Source organism: Gossypium arboreum, chromosome 1 (genome assembly GCF_025698485.1).
Source record: "Gossypium arboreum isolate Shixiya-1 chromosome 1, ASM2569848v2, whole genome shotgun sequence".
Lineage (NCBI taxonomy): Eukaryota > Viridiplantae > Streptophyta > Magnoliopsida > Malvales > Malvaceae > Gossypium > Gossypium arboreum.
In genome coordinates, this window is record NC_069070.1 from 59,450,492 (window position 1) to 59,464,893 (window position 14,402).

The following is a 14,402-nucleotide window of genomic DNA, read 5'->3' on the forward strand; positions in this document are numbered from 1 at the left end:
AATGACCAAATTAATATAGTAATTCTTAGTTTTAAGTCTATAAAATGTTTTCAACCAAAATAATTCAAGAATTGAAAATAACAGCAATTAAACTTGAAATTCTATATTTGAATCAACCTAAAATTAATTTAGACATTCCTAAAAAATTATCTTTAGAACTAAGTATGTATAAGTATTGAAAATTTTTAATTGTATAACCAAATTAAGAAGAGATATTAGAGGAATATAATCTATATTTGAACTAAATCAAATGTGAATAATCATAAAATTCATTGGTTTATCAACACAAATTTGCATACTAAATATGTTTTAGTCAAATATATAATTTAATTATAGAACCTACAACAACAATAAGTTAATCAATATTCATTTTCATGATCAAATAAGATGCTTAAAAATAATAAGTAACCCATGGATATAAAATTTATAAATAAGACCATCACAAATATGTAAACCATATATCAAGCTGATTTAATATTTAAAGATGCTATTATTGAGAACAAACGTAAAGATAGAGATATAATTAACTTGATGTACCTTTTTTGTTCAACATTAAGTCTTGACCATTTTGTAAATAAGTAAACAAATTAAACTCTAGTAGTAGACTTTGAATATATTTAAAATTTATCAATAGCAAACTTTCAAAGTGAATCATATTTTCCAATTTCATATAGATAGTGATATCAAATCTTTCACCATCCTTAAAAACATGAAAATAAAATAAGTTAATCAAAACAATTATAATTGATCATGAATTAGTTAAAAAATTAATCGATATGAAACAATAAATAAAAGAAACATCCTGTAAAAACTTAGCATTTTATTGTTTAAGATCTTGGAAATCATTGAGAGTAATTTTAGTATTCGATAAAAAGAACTATCACTTTGAGCAAGATCGTGCTGATAACTTATAATAAAACTAAAAGAATACAAAGGCTAAGAGACAAAGAAAGATAAAAAAATGAAAGGATGATTCATCTCTCACTTAGGAAACAATAAGTTTGCATAAACCCTCTATTTATAGGGCTTCAAGTGTCATAAATTACAAAGTAGTAAGGGGGTATGGACATCCATTTATCAATGGATTTACAACCGATTTTAAAATAATTAAATAATTTTTCATAGTGGTTCAATTTAGAGAATATTTTTAATTATATATTTTTATTTTATTTTTAAATTGTGCTTTTGAATGGTTGGCCCGCATGTTGATTCGTTAGTTTATTTAAAATCCGTTTTAAATTATCTAAGAAAAAATTAAAATATAAAATTTTAAAATGAGATATTTAAGGGCTTGATCTACCTGTGGATTTGTATATAATTTTAAAACTTATATTTAGATATAAATATAGTTACTTAGATATAATTAAGAAATTTTTCTTATATATATAATATAAATTTTTATTAAAATAATATATAATTTATAAGGAAACTAAAACTTAAATTATAAATATATATGAGAAAATATTTAAGTATATATTATTTATCAAGGAACTCAAAATTAAACTATAAATATATATGCAAATAAATATATAAAATCATCGATAAACTTAAAATAATATATCAAAAACATACCTATATTAATAGGTATCAATCCTAAGGTAAACGATGCACTTACCAATATGATATTGACTAACTTGATTTTAATTACCCAAAATATAAAGATCAAGGTTCTAGTAACGTAATGCAAAGAAAACAAAAATCCAACCCCTCAATTCCCGGATAACTTAAGTTACAAATTTTATTCTTGAAAAAAAAAAAAGAGTAAAAGATGTCCAGTATGGCAATATCAGTAATTTATTCTATCACGGATGCATTGAAACGTCTAGAATAACAGACAACTAATATTCAGGAGTAGAAACCCCGCATATTATTCATTAATAAAACATATATATATATATATGACAAGCTAATAGGAGAGCTGGCCTCTAAGCCTTGGTGTGAAGATAGTCATCGATCTCCACGAAGTTTTTCACCGCAAATTCCTTAATGACGCTTGGGTCAGGGATCTCTTCACTGGCCTTCTCAAATTCACAAGACCATTTAACCAAGCTCGACTCTCCTTTGGGAATCACATTGATCTTAGCAATGAAAGTCTTGTAGTATTTCATGAGATCCCCATCAAAGATGCTGTAAACATATATCTTCTGAGCTTCATCCACTGATTCAATTCTCTCCTTTGAAACCTTAACGATTGGAGAACCTATCGCAGAATTTCAATTTCATCCTCATTAATTTATCTTCAACCCTTAGGTACAATATATTTGCATTTATAAAATACACATATTGGAGTGGACTTTGCGCTCTTCATTGAGGCAAAAACTTTGTTAAATTTCCAAAGATATTGATATAAAATAATATTCCACATGCACAGAAGATTCATCAACTGCTTGTAAATAGTTAGATGTATTTAAATTACCTTCAGCATAATTGATAAGGCGGATGGATCCGGGGGCCTTGCCATCGCCCTCGAGCACTTCAATGCTCTTGTAATCATGGGACAAGGCTTGAGGAAATATTTTGGTAGAGTCCCTAATGGTTTCCCAGACCTTTTCTGCAAGAGACTTGAGCTCAACCTCCACATGAAGCTGTCCACTGCAAGCCATTGCTATGGAATTTGTATTAATTGAAAAAATTAAACAAAATTATTTAGTTTAATTAGAAAAGTAGAAGAGAAGGTTTAATTCTTGACCTACAGGGTAATAGCATCGACATGTTTATATAGTAGTAGAAGATAAGGGCATTGAATTTCTCGGGTACTGCTTCAACTGCCCAACACAATTATCAAAAGGTAGAAGCACGCACCTAGCGAGGGCGACGATCAGGCCCCATTATCTTGCCCTTCATTGCTGCAATTCAAGAAATAGTTGGTGAAGAATTAATTGGGAGATTTTTGGTGTTTGGGTTCATTTATAGTCATGTCGGTTTGGTAGATTGGGAGGTGAGGGCAGGGCTGCCTTCTTTTAAACTCATTATCAACATATTAATTTGCCTCATTTTCTGGCAGACTTGCAAAGTCCTAATGTTCAATCAGCAAACATGCTGATACATTAATGACGTTCGACATTACCTATAGTGAAATTATTTTATACCCCTTCCCTACCCCAGGCTTAACCAATTAAAATTTTTCATGTCAGAATATTTTCCATGTCACTTGTACAAAATCTTAAATCACATAATTCCTACCTAAATCAATTAAAAAAACCTAACTTTTTTAGAGAGAAAATCAATTAAAAAACTAATCACCTTAGTTTTCTTGCCGGTATTGGACATGCGAGGCTTGCCAAGTATCCATTATTTCAGGCAGTTTCATCAATGGCATCGATTTTAAAGAAAATCACCACCTTTGAATGAGACTGAGAACCTCGAAAGAATAAGTGGGGATTAATGAACTCTACTCAATATTGCTCTTCTTACTTTCAGCACTTAAGGCGATTCACAAAGAAGCATGTTGATTTGACTATATGTACTTGGATTTTTCTGGGCTGAGTCAAACGGAGTTTCAAAGGCAGATCCAAAAAATTAGAGAATTTATATAATATCAAACTTAACAAAACATAACTCTATTTATTATTTCAAGAATCTCTCAATTTACTGGTTCAATCAAGTATCAGTTGATCAAACACTCAAATGATGTTTGTATTTCCATCAAGTATTATTTTAAGTTTTAGCTCCAAAATCTGGATTCTCGGCAAGCTTCAGCCAGTCCAGTGCAGGCGAGCAAATAAAATAATTTAATTGATTTGGAGAAACATAAATCAGCAATTTTAAAGTTTTTGTCCAACAAAAAAGGTGATATGAAAAACATCTAGCATTAAAAATTTTAATTGATGAGGTAGATAGGTATGTGGTAAGAAGGGCGTATAAAATAAATTTTCTATAAATTTCGATAAAATTGTGAAAGTAAATTTAAAATTAGATTAATTATATTCTGTTTTTGAAATAATATATTTTTTAAAGAGTTATTTAAATAATATCTTTGTTATATTTACACCACATACCCCTATACGTGCCCCAATGATGCTACACATGTTTGGTGAACCTAACTAAGCCAATGAACCTTCCACCTTTTACCACGGATGAACCTGAGCTCGTTGAATCTCATGCCACATCATATCTTGTTGAGTATATATGAGACGTACGTGGAGATTCAAAATCATTGATTATTGAGCTGCCCTAAGACGTCAAATCCTAGGAAATCACATCATCTTCACTACAAGGGAACTAGATATGATATCACTGTTAGTATTCTCTAAACATGTTAGCAACCTTATTTCCCAATATAAAAACCCATGCTAATAGCCGATGAAGCCTAGGTCCCGTTTCTATACTTGAAAATTCTTCCTCTCCAATTCTTCCACCAAAAGACTAACTTCATCCTCAGTGGCTCTCTGTAATATCCCTAAACCGGGTCTTGTAGCTTCAGGTATATTTTTCAGGGTTCGAGTGTGAATTTAGTAATTTATCGGGTTAATACTAATTTTTAATTTAATTTAGGAGATCAATTTCATCTAAAATCGATTAAAAAATAATCCAGAAAAATAAAAATATTTTTGGAAAATTAATTTTAAAGTAATTAAATAATTATTAGTGAAAATAATTAATTTTGGTCGAAAAAATTTTAAAATAATTTTTATTAGGGATAATTTGAGCTAAATTTAAATATTAATTAAATTGGGTTTAATTGTAAAACAAGGAAATTTTAGAGTATTTATTTGGCAAATAAACCTTAAAAATTAGAATTTTGGAGGGAAAGGATTAAATAGTAAAATAAGGAAAATATGGGAGTGACCATTAGGCAAATTTCCCAATTTTTAAATTCTGGTGGGTTGTTTCAGTTTTAAAAACAATGCATCTAGCATACTTTTCAAACTATTTACATCAGATCAGAGAGCTACAAATTTTGTTTTCTTTGCATGGTTTTAAAGATCTATCATAAGATAATAGATCAAACTAATTTTCTTCTCAAAATACTCTCTCAATTCACCTAAAATTATTCTCAAAAGTAGCCAAAAATATTCTGAAATTTCTCAAGTTTATTAAATCAAGATTTTCAATCAACGAATTTAGATAAAATCAAAGGTAATCTTCAATCCTAAACTTGTTTTTATGGAGATTAGAAACATTTTTACATAATTTGAGAGACAATTAAAGGATTTTTAGTCAATGTCATCTTTTTCAAAAGCTTAAGGTGCTTTAATGGTGGATCTTGAATTTTGAGAAGAAATCCACAAATCAATAGATGTTCCAACTCAAAATGGATATATTAAAAGGTTTTTGGTTTTATTTGTCAAGATTAAACATGATTTGTGAGGTAATTTAAAGAAATCTAAATTTTATCATCTTCTAGAATTAATTTTTCGAATTTTTGTAAAATTGATTTAAATGTTAAATTGATGCTGAGTTTATGTGTATTTGGTCTAGTATTGATGTTTCGAAGTGATTAGGAGGGCTAGGGAGATCAATTTTGTGGGGAATCGAGTTTTCGACTTGATGTTACAAATTCGGTAAGGTATCTTTGTGAGTGAATTTTGATTAGCATAGTTAATTAAAAATTGTGTTTAATATAGCTTTGAAAAGGTGGTAATGTCTACTTTACCATTGTTAAAGCTCCGAATCTTGAAGAGGACCGAGATAACCGAAATTGATGCTCGAAATTGTCTAGTTGATCACTTGTTTTGATAGAATAAGATTGTGTGGTAAGTGTTTCTAAGGACGGTTTGGTAAATTCGCCCTCAATTATTTTTAATTAGTACCTTAATTAATGATTAAAATTAATTATTATGGATAAATGGTTGATTTTGCAAGATTGGTATTAAATGTGCAAAAATTGAATTTGTATTGAAAAAAAAAAGGTAAGTGAGTTTTTGAGTGGTGTTGTGCTATTTAATTAGATTTAAGGATGATTTTAAGCACGTGCACTAAATTTTTTGATCATGATATGTTGGTGCTACAATCAGTAACTGAATATGGGAAATTGATGAGTGAATTGCTTAATTTAATTGGATGCTAAATGGCTATGTTACAAGTTATACATAATCATTTTGTCACATTAAATTCAGCACAATAATAACTGATTTATACGCTATATTTGACTGAATATATTGGCAACATGCATGGTGGATATAACACCCCTAACCCATATCCATCACCGGACTAGGGTTATGAGGCATTACTAGACACATCAGAACATTTCGTAATCACTTTACAATCAAAAGTCAAACATCATCAAATTATAATCAAACATAAACATTAAGTCACTTTTTTAGGTCAATGAGACCATAAACATGCATTAGTAAGAGGTCGGGACTAAACCGAACACATTCACAATTTTCATCACTTAGAAAATTTTTCCATTCTGTTGAGGTCACATGCCCGTGTAACCAGCCGTGTGCCTCACATGGGCACCAGACACACCCTTGAAGCCAGCTGTGCCAAAACAGAGTTTACATACTGACTTTTCCCCACAACCAACAGACACACCCGTGTGCTATGGCCGTGTGGCACAATACAAGCTTAGTTTAAGCCAAATTGCCACCCCTTTTTGGGTCAACCTACAAGCATGGAAACAAGCATATATGTACAATCCAATCAACCAATTTTTTCATGCCAAAACACATATCACTCATACCCTAATATTATCAACCATTTACATACTTATTGATAAACCGTAATTTATACATATTTTTTATCCCATGCTTGGCACATTTATGGATGGTTTCTCCTTAGATTTGGTGAATTCGATGCTCTTAATTCTTTAATTTCATATTTTGTACTTAGGTGAGCATAGGAAAGGAAAAAGAGCGAGAAACGGGCAGAAAACGGAGAAAATGGACCCACTTGGGAAATCAACACAGCCTAGACTTCCTCACACGGGTAAGCCACACGGCCATGTCCATTTGGTAGGATCGAAGCACGACTTACACGGGTAGACTACATGTCCGTGCCTATTTAACAACCTTGACCACGATTTGGAGCAATCGCACAGGGGCGTGTCCCTGTCAAGCCCAAGTATAGTCCTATTCAGAAAAGGCCACTTTTGAGGGCTCTGAGGCATTCTAAAGCCTATTTAAACACCTGAGGAGGCACTTAGAACACACACACGGAGTAGGAGGTAAGGAATTACTCAAGGGAAGCCGGTTGATCCATCTTAGAAGTCGGATTCATCGTCAAGACTGAAGATCTCCCTTCAATTTCCATTCAGGGGTTTTGAGTTTTCTTTATGTTTTGTATTCATTATTCTTCTGAGATGTTTTCTTTTATAATTATGAACTAAAACCCCTAAATACCTAAGGGGAATGAAACCTAAGACGGATCTTGTTATTATTATCTGAATTGTACGATAAATATTTGACTTGTTCTTAATTATGTGTTCTTAATTCTTGTTTTAATATCCCAAGATATTGATTCAAGTTAATGCGCTTATTCAGAGGAGCAAAAGTCCCTGTATAAGAGTAAATTTGTCATAATTAAGCGGAGTTGATAGCACGCCTAGAGATAGGGTGACAAGATTTTTCCGGATTAGGGTGAAACCTCATAAGGGAGTCCATAGATCGAGTTAATGCAACCCTAGGTGTTAATTAGAAAGAGATTTCAATTAATCAACCTAGAGTTAGACGTTATTAGTCTCGAGAGAGATAATAATATAACTTAGGGATTTCTATGGATCAAGTCAAATGAATAAATCATTTGATTCAGAGTCAAATAACAAGTGAAGTCTAGGTGGATTTTCCTTGGGTATTGTCTTAATCAATCGAGTTTTCCCAAAAGCTTTTCCCCAATTTCTCTCTGTGCACTCTTAGTTTAGTTAATTAGTTTAGATAAACAAATCCCTTAATTTTTAGGCTAGATAATAAAAAGAAAGGAATTACTAGTACTCTGGTTCCTTTGGGTTTGACAATCCGGTCTTGCTAAAGCTATACTACTGTTCGATAGGTACACTTGCCTTTATCGTGATAATAGTTAGTTTCAAGAACGATTAATTATAAATTTTTAAAACCTGTCACGAATATCACGTATCAAGTTTTTGGCGCCGTTGCCGGGGAACTAAGATATTAGGAACACTTGATTTTTATTACTTTAGCCATTTTACTTTATTTGCAATTTAAATTTTTATTTTCTTTTCTATTTTTTCTTTTATTCGCTCCTGGTAGGATTTTATAGTGTATGACTAGAAGAAACCTGTCGGGACTATTACTGTTTGACAGTGAGATCGATCGCATAGTTCGCAGAAACCGAAGAGAAATAAGGCGAAGCTTAAGATACACAGAGGAAGAGCAAGAGGACGATACTTCAACCATAACCGAGGAGATGGCTGAAAACTAGGAAAATTCGCTACCTCCTGCGATTACCGCTGATCTAGTAAATCAGAATCCTGCTCCTCATACTATGTATGATTATGCTAAACCTTCTTTAACAGGAACTGAATCGAGCATAGTTAGGCCTGCTGTTGCTGCAAATAATTTTGAATTAAAACCTAACACCATTCAAATGATCCAACGGTTTGTTCAGTTTGATAGTTTGCAGGACGAGGACCCAAACGCTCATTTGGCGAATTTATTAGAGTTTTGCGACACTTTTAAAATCAATGGCGTTTTTAATGATGCCATTCGCCTTCGGTTATTCCCTTTTTTCATTGAGTAAGAAAGCTAAACGTGGTTGAACTCGTTACCACGAGGGTCAATCACTACTTGGGAACAAATGACCGAAAAATTTTTATTAAAATATTTTCCTCCGGCTAAAATAACCAAATTATGTAATGATATCTCCTCTTTTGCACAGATGGATTTAAAAACACTCTATGATGCATGGGAGAGATACAAGGACCTTTTGAAAAGGTGCCCTCACCATGGGTTACCACTCTGGCTACAGGTTCGAATGTTTCACAATGGCCTGAATCCTTCGACTAGACAGATGATTGATGCAGCTGCTGGAGGAACTATCAATAATAAGACACCTAAGGTGTAACGCCCCCATGCCTGAGACCATCACCGGAGTCGAGCTTGACGGGTTACCGAACATAATTTATCAATTTAAGAACTTCAAATCATTTGTTTCTACATTCACAGCTTTCTAGCTACTCGCGTCACAGTTACAAGAAAAATCATATCTCGAGTTACGAAACTCGAAATAAAAATCCGTAAATTTTTCCTGAATCTAGACTCATATATCTATTTACTAATTTTTTTCTAGAATTTTTTATTAGGCCAATTAGTACAGTTTATTAATTAAATTATCCCCTGTTTTAGGGTTCGACTGCTCTGACCTCTGTGTATTACGAATCAGATATATCTCTATACAAAATTTCAATTACTATGAGGTTTGTTTCTATTAAAACTAAACTCAATAAGGAATCTGTAAATATAAATAAAAACTTCTAATTATTTTAGTAAAATTTATTATGAATTTTTAAAGTCAGAACAGGGGATCCAGAAATCACTCTGGCCCTGTTTCGGAAAAGTTTAAATATCTCATAAAATATAATTTATATTCCTGTTTTGTTCAATCCATATGAAAATAGACTCATTAAGTTTCAATTTCATAACTTACTAATCATTTAGTTCTATTTATACTATTTTTAGTGATTTTTCAAATTCATGTCATTACTGCAGTAATATTCTGTTTTAAGGCAAGTTTCATCTTTCCATGAACTTTTATGAACTAGATAACCTGTTAAACTTCCATGATATCAAACATGATCTAAATTAGCCATCACCATGACTTATCAATATCAAACATTTTCTCAACCAAACATGGCCATATCATAAAATTATTTACACAAAATAGGTATATTGCTATACATGCCATACTTAAGTAGTTGTACAAGCCATTTACCAAGATAAAAGTCCTTTGGATAGTGTGATCGAACTTTCGACCTGTCCCGATTCTCGAGCCGGCTTGTTCAAAACTACAGTGAATGAAAAGGAAGGAGTAAGCATAAATGCTTAGTAAGTTCATATGTAAATAACAAGTAACATAACAATACAAATATACCAAACAACTTTAGCATGGTACCACCAAAACATATATCACATCTTTAAACATCATTCATCATCTTACCACCTTATCGTTGTTGTATCTATTTTCAACACGAGGGTTAAGAACATACCTGTCCAAAGTGTCCATTTCACAACACTTACCCAAAACGTCACTTATATCTTAAGTGCTCTTCCATTAAACTAGAAATTTCACCCGTTGAACACATCGGAATATAACTCGGATACATGGATAATTTGCACATAAGTGCCACATATGTAATCAAGAAATCATGTAACCCGCCCCTAAGTTAACTAGGACTTGTAACACCCCGAACCCGAGACCATCGCCGGAGTCGAACACGAGGTGTTAACAGACTTCAAACCACTTATTGAGAATTTCCCAGACAAGCTGCCAATCTGTGTACTAGTCGCTTCAAAAATCATAACTTGAGTTTTACAACTCAAAAATAAGTTTCGTAATTTTTCCCTGAAACTAGACTCATATGTCCATCTACAGATTTTTTCTAGGATTTTTGGTCGAGCCAATTAGTACAGTTTATTAGTTAAAGTCTCCCATGTTACAGAGGTCGACTACACTGACCTTCGTGCGTTACAACTCGAATAACTCCCTGTGCAGGGCTTCAATACTGATGCCGTTTGTTTCTATAGAAACTAGACTCAAAGAGGAATTTATACATATATGGTATGACTCCTAATTATCTCTGGTTAATTTATAATGAATTTTCAAAGTCGGAACAGGGAATCTAGAAACCGTTCTGGCCCTGTTTCACGAAAACCCAAATATCTTTTAACATACAACTCATATGACCGTTTCGTTTCTTCCATATGAAAATGGATTCATCAAGGTTCATTTACATAATTTATTCACTATTTAATTCCATTCCTACTATTTTTAGTGATTTTTCACATCCACGTCACTGTTGCTGCCAGCATCTATTTCTAGGGTAGACTTTCTCTAACACATAGTTTCTATGATTCAACCACCCCTTTTACATATATAGTCCAAAATATAATCATGATGACCCATTCTAATGGCTGGTCATTGCCAAACATTTCCGTGCTTCTTAATGAGCATATACATACTAAATTCAAACAAAACATAATAGCCTATACATGCTGAAATGTACTCCAAGACCAACTACGAAGAAAATACCAAAAGTTGTTAGCCGGTGTGATGACTTCGATGACGGTCCCGAATACGCAAAAAGTCGAGTCCAAGAAACCTAAAATAGGTGACAAGCAAACACCGAATGAGTATATAACTCAGTAAGTCATAAGCAATGCACTAACAACCATTAATAACATTATCGCAAGAGGAAACAAAATGGAACGAGGCTAATTACTCCATTCAAACCGAACTATACCATAGTTCCTTAGACCTTTCGATTCAATCATACATCTACATGACCTTTCACTCATTCCGCGATAATTCTTATGTACGTGACTTCAATTTACATTGTCACATAGGTTCAAACTTACCAAGCTCGACCCCAAATATAAACATAGCGCCTATTAGCCATGAACTCAAGGTACTTACCCGACCACGTCCGTGATCAACTCAATAGTGTCGCACACTCAAGGTCAATAGTAATTCAAAAGCATATAGTGAGTCCGCACACTTAGTGCTATATAATCAACTACCACACTTAGTGCTACATGATCAAACTCGCACACTTAGTGCTGTACAAGTTTTTAAACCCGCACACTTAGTGCCATTCTCATGATCACAAATGTTTATACCCGCACACTTAGTGCCGAAATCAACAACTCAATACATCTCACCTCTTTTCCTTCCATTCAATACTTCCATCACCACATACACACATGTATATAAATTCATCATTCCTTTCGGCATAATTACATAGACATTATGTCTATTCAAATCAATACAAAATATATGCTTAGTGACTTACCTTGTGTTGGGTAAAACAGTCCAAGTCGGCTACTCGATGACCTTCGTCTTTCCCTTGCTTGATTCTCCTTCTTTAACTCCTTGTGCTTAATCAATAAATCAACTAGTTTAACCATCTTGCTAAACATTCATAATTCAATTACACATGCATATGTATGTTTGTATATTCGGCAACCATCCTCACTTATTACCCATTTAGTCAATTATCTAAGCCAAGATAAGGCTTCAATACGGTTGCCTCTAATCGAATACATGCACACCAATCTACTTCATTTGGCTGAATATGCATGTCTATGTTGAGGCCAATTTTACACTTAATACCACACAAAAAAAAAACAGCATACATTTTACTAACTAACGCATTACATATTGTAGCTCAATACACATCTCTCATTTACTACATAACCAAAACATCATCACAAGCAAATATACACCTTGAAATAGTATATATGTTATACCAATTCATCATGTGCAAACACATATCCATGTAGGTGCAAGGGCTGAATCTCAAGTTGTTTATATCCAAATATAAACACATATCCAAAGCTCAAATCTTACCTACCATGCAACATGCATGAATCATACTTATGGATATGCCATGACCGAATACATCACAACACCATAATTTTGGTCATGATTAAGCAAAGAACTTAATGTCTTACTCAAAAATACTAAAAAGAAAGTCCAAGAGCCATCAATCCCCCATCACATATACCATTAACAAGCTTCATATTTAACATGCAATGGCATTAACACAAAATCCACCTTGGCCAAATACCATCCCCATGATATAACAAAGATTTGAACCATGGGCTAATAAGAACATCAAGCTAGTAACTAAAAACATGCATGAATCTCATGGCACAACCTCAAACATACCTTAATCTTGATGCAAGTATAGCCAAACCCCTTCCTAATCCTCTTCCAAACCAAACATGAAGCAAAAATTCTCTTCTTCCTTAGGATTTTCGGTCAAGAGAGAATGAAAGGATGATCAATTTTTTTTCTTTTCTTTTCTTCAATACACGGTAATAGAGGGGTTCACTCACACACATTTTTTTTCATTCTTTATTACCCATGCTTATTTGTTTATTTTTTTCTCCCTAATGCACCAACAAAACATGTCTATGACATGTTTTGCCCATCCCTCATTGTCATGGCCGCCACCTCTTATAAAAGAGGGATATTTGACATGCAAGGCCATTGTTTTGCATGCATGCTTTAATTAGTCATTACACATTCCTCATCATACTTCCAAAGTTTTCTACTAGGTCCTTTCTAGTGAAATTCACATTTATAACTCTAAATCAAAACATCAAAAAATGTCACACATGAGTTAACACATATTATAGGCAATAAAATAAATATTAAATTATTTTTATGCCTCGGTTTTGTGGTCCCGAAACCACATTCCGACTAGGGTCATTTTAAGGCTGTCACAACTCTCCCCCACTTAAGAAATTTTCGTCCTCGAAAATCTTACTGGTAAATAGATTTGGGTATCGCTCTTTCATAGAGTTCTCGGGTTCCCAAGTAGCTTCTTCTATCCCGTGTTTGAGCCATAACATCTTCACCAGCAGAACCCTTTTGTTTCGCAACTCCTTCACTTCACGAGCTAGGATACGAATCGGTTCTTCTTCATAACTCATATCGGCTTGAATTTCAACCTCTGATGGACTAATTACGTGCGACGGATCAGATCTATAGCGTTGAAGCATCGAAACATGAAAGACGTCGTGAATCTTTTCAAGTTCAGGGGGCAAAATCAGACGATACGCGAATCGGACCGACTCGTTCGGATATCTCATATGGCTCGATGAACCTCGGACTCAATTTGCCCTTGCGCCCAAATCGAGTATCTTTTTCCAAGGCGAAACTTTAAGAAACACTTTATCTCCCACCGATACTCAATGTCTTTTCGCTTCAGATCCGCGTCACGAATTCGACGATCGGAGGCTATCTTCGATTTTCACGGATTACTCTTACTTTCATTCAGATCTTTAATCAAATCCACTCGAAAATTTTGCTCTCACCGAGCTCGGTCCAAAACAATGGTGTACGGCATTTACGCCTCGCATAAGGCCTCGTAAGGCGCCATCTTAATACTTGATTGAAAACTATTGTTGTGCGAATTCAATCAAAGGTAAATATCGTTCCCATGAACCATCGAACTCAAGGATGCAACATCTCAACATATCCTCAAGTATCTCGAATTATTCGCCGGATTGACCATCGGTTTGGGGGTGAAAGGCGGTCTTGATGCAACTTGGTACCCAAAGCTTCTTGCAATTTCTTCCAAAATCGCGAGGTGAACCTCGGATCTCTATCCGACACAATGTAAATCGGTACCCGTGTAATCTCACAACTGAGAAACGTATAATTCAAATAGTTTATCCAATGAAAAATCAGACGCACAGGATAAAGTGAGCCGACTTAGTCGGCCTATCAACAACAACCCAAATCGCATCCTTCTTACTAGTCGACAATGGCAGCCG

General features: G+C 33.7%; 1 protein-coding gene and 1 non-coding gene across 2 annotated transcripts; both read right to left on the minus strand.

Annotated features, from left to right (window-relative positions):
• Positions 1-1,712: 1,712 nt before the first annotated feature.
• LOC108455774 (MLP-like protein 423) lies at positions 1,713-2,719 on the minus strand. The gene is made up of 2 exons (XM_017754322.2): positions 2,417-2,719; positions 1,713-2,200 (listed from the first exon to the last, which is right to left on the minus strand). Exons 1-2 carry the CDS (start codon positions 2,601-2,603, stop codon positions 1,926-1,928), a joined length of 462 nt encoding a protein of 153 aa, XP_017609811.1. The 5' UTR covers positions 2,604-2,719; the 3' UTR covers positions 1,713-1,925.
• A 6,026-nt stretch (positions 2,720-8,745) lies between these two features.
• LOC128282139 (small nucleolar RNA R71) lies at positions 8,746-8,852 on the minus strand. Its single transcript, XR_008272390.1, has one exon. It is a non-coding gene; the product is annotated as a small nucleolar RNA R71 (small nucleolar RNA).
• Between the last annotated feature and the right edge of the window lie 5,550 nt (positions 8,853-14,402).

Coding starts and splice junctions, on each gene's coding strand:
- LOC108455774 (XM_017754322.2), bottom strand. CDS start 2,603: ATGGCTTGCAGTGGACAGCTTCATGTGGAGGTTGAGCTCAAGTCTCTT. Junction 2,201..2,416: donor CCTTATCAATTATGCTGAAG/GTAATTTAAATA, acceptor ATTCTGCGATAG/GTTCTCCAATCGTTAAGGTT.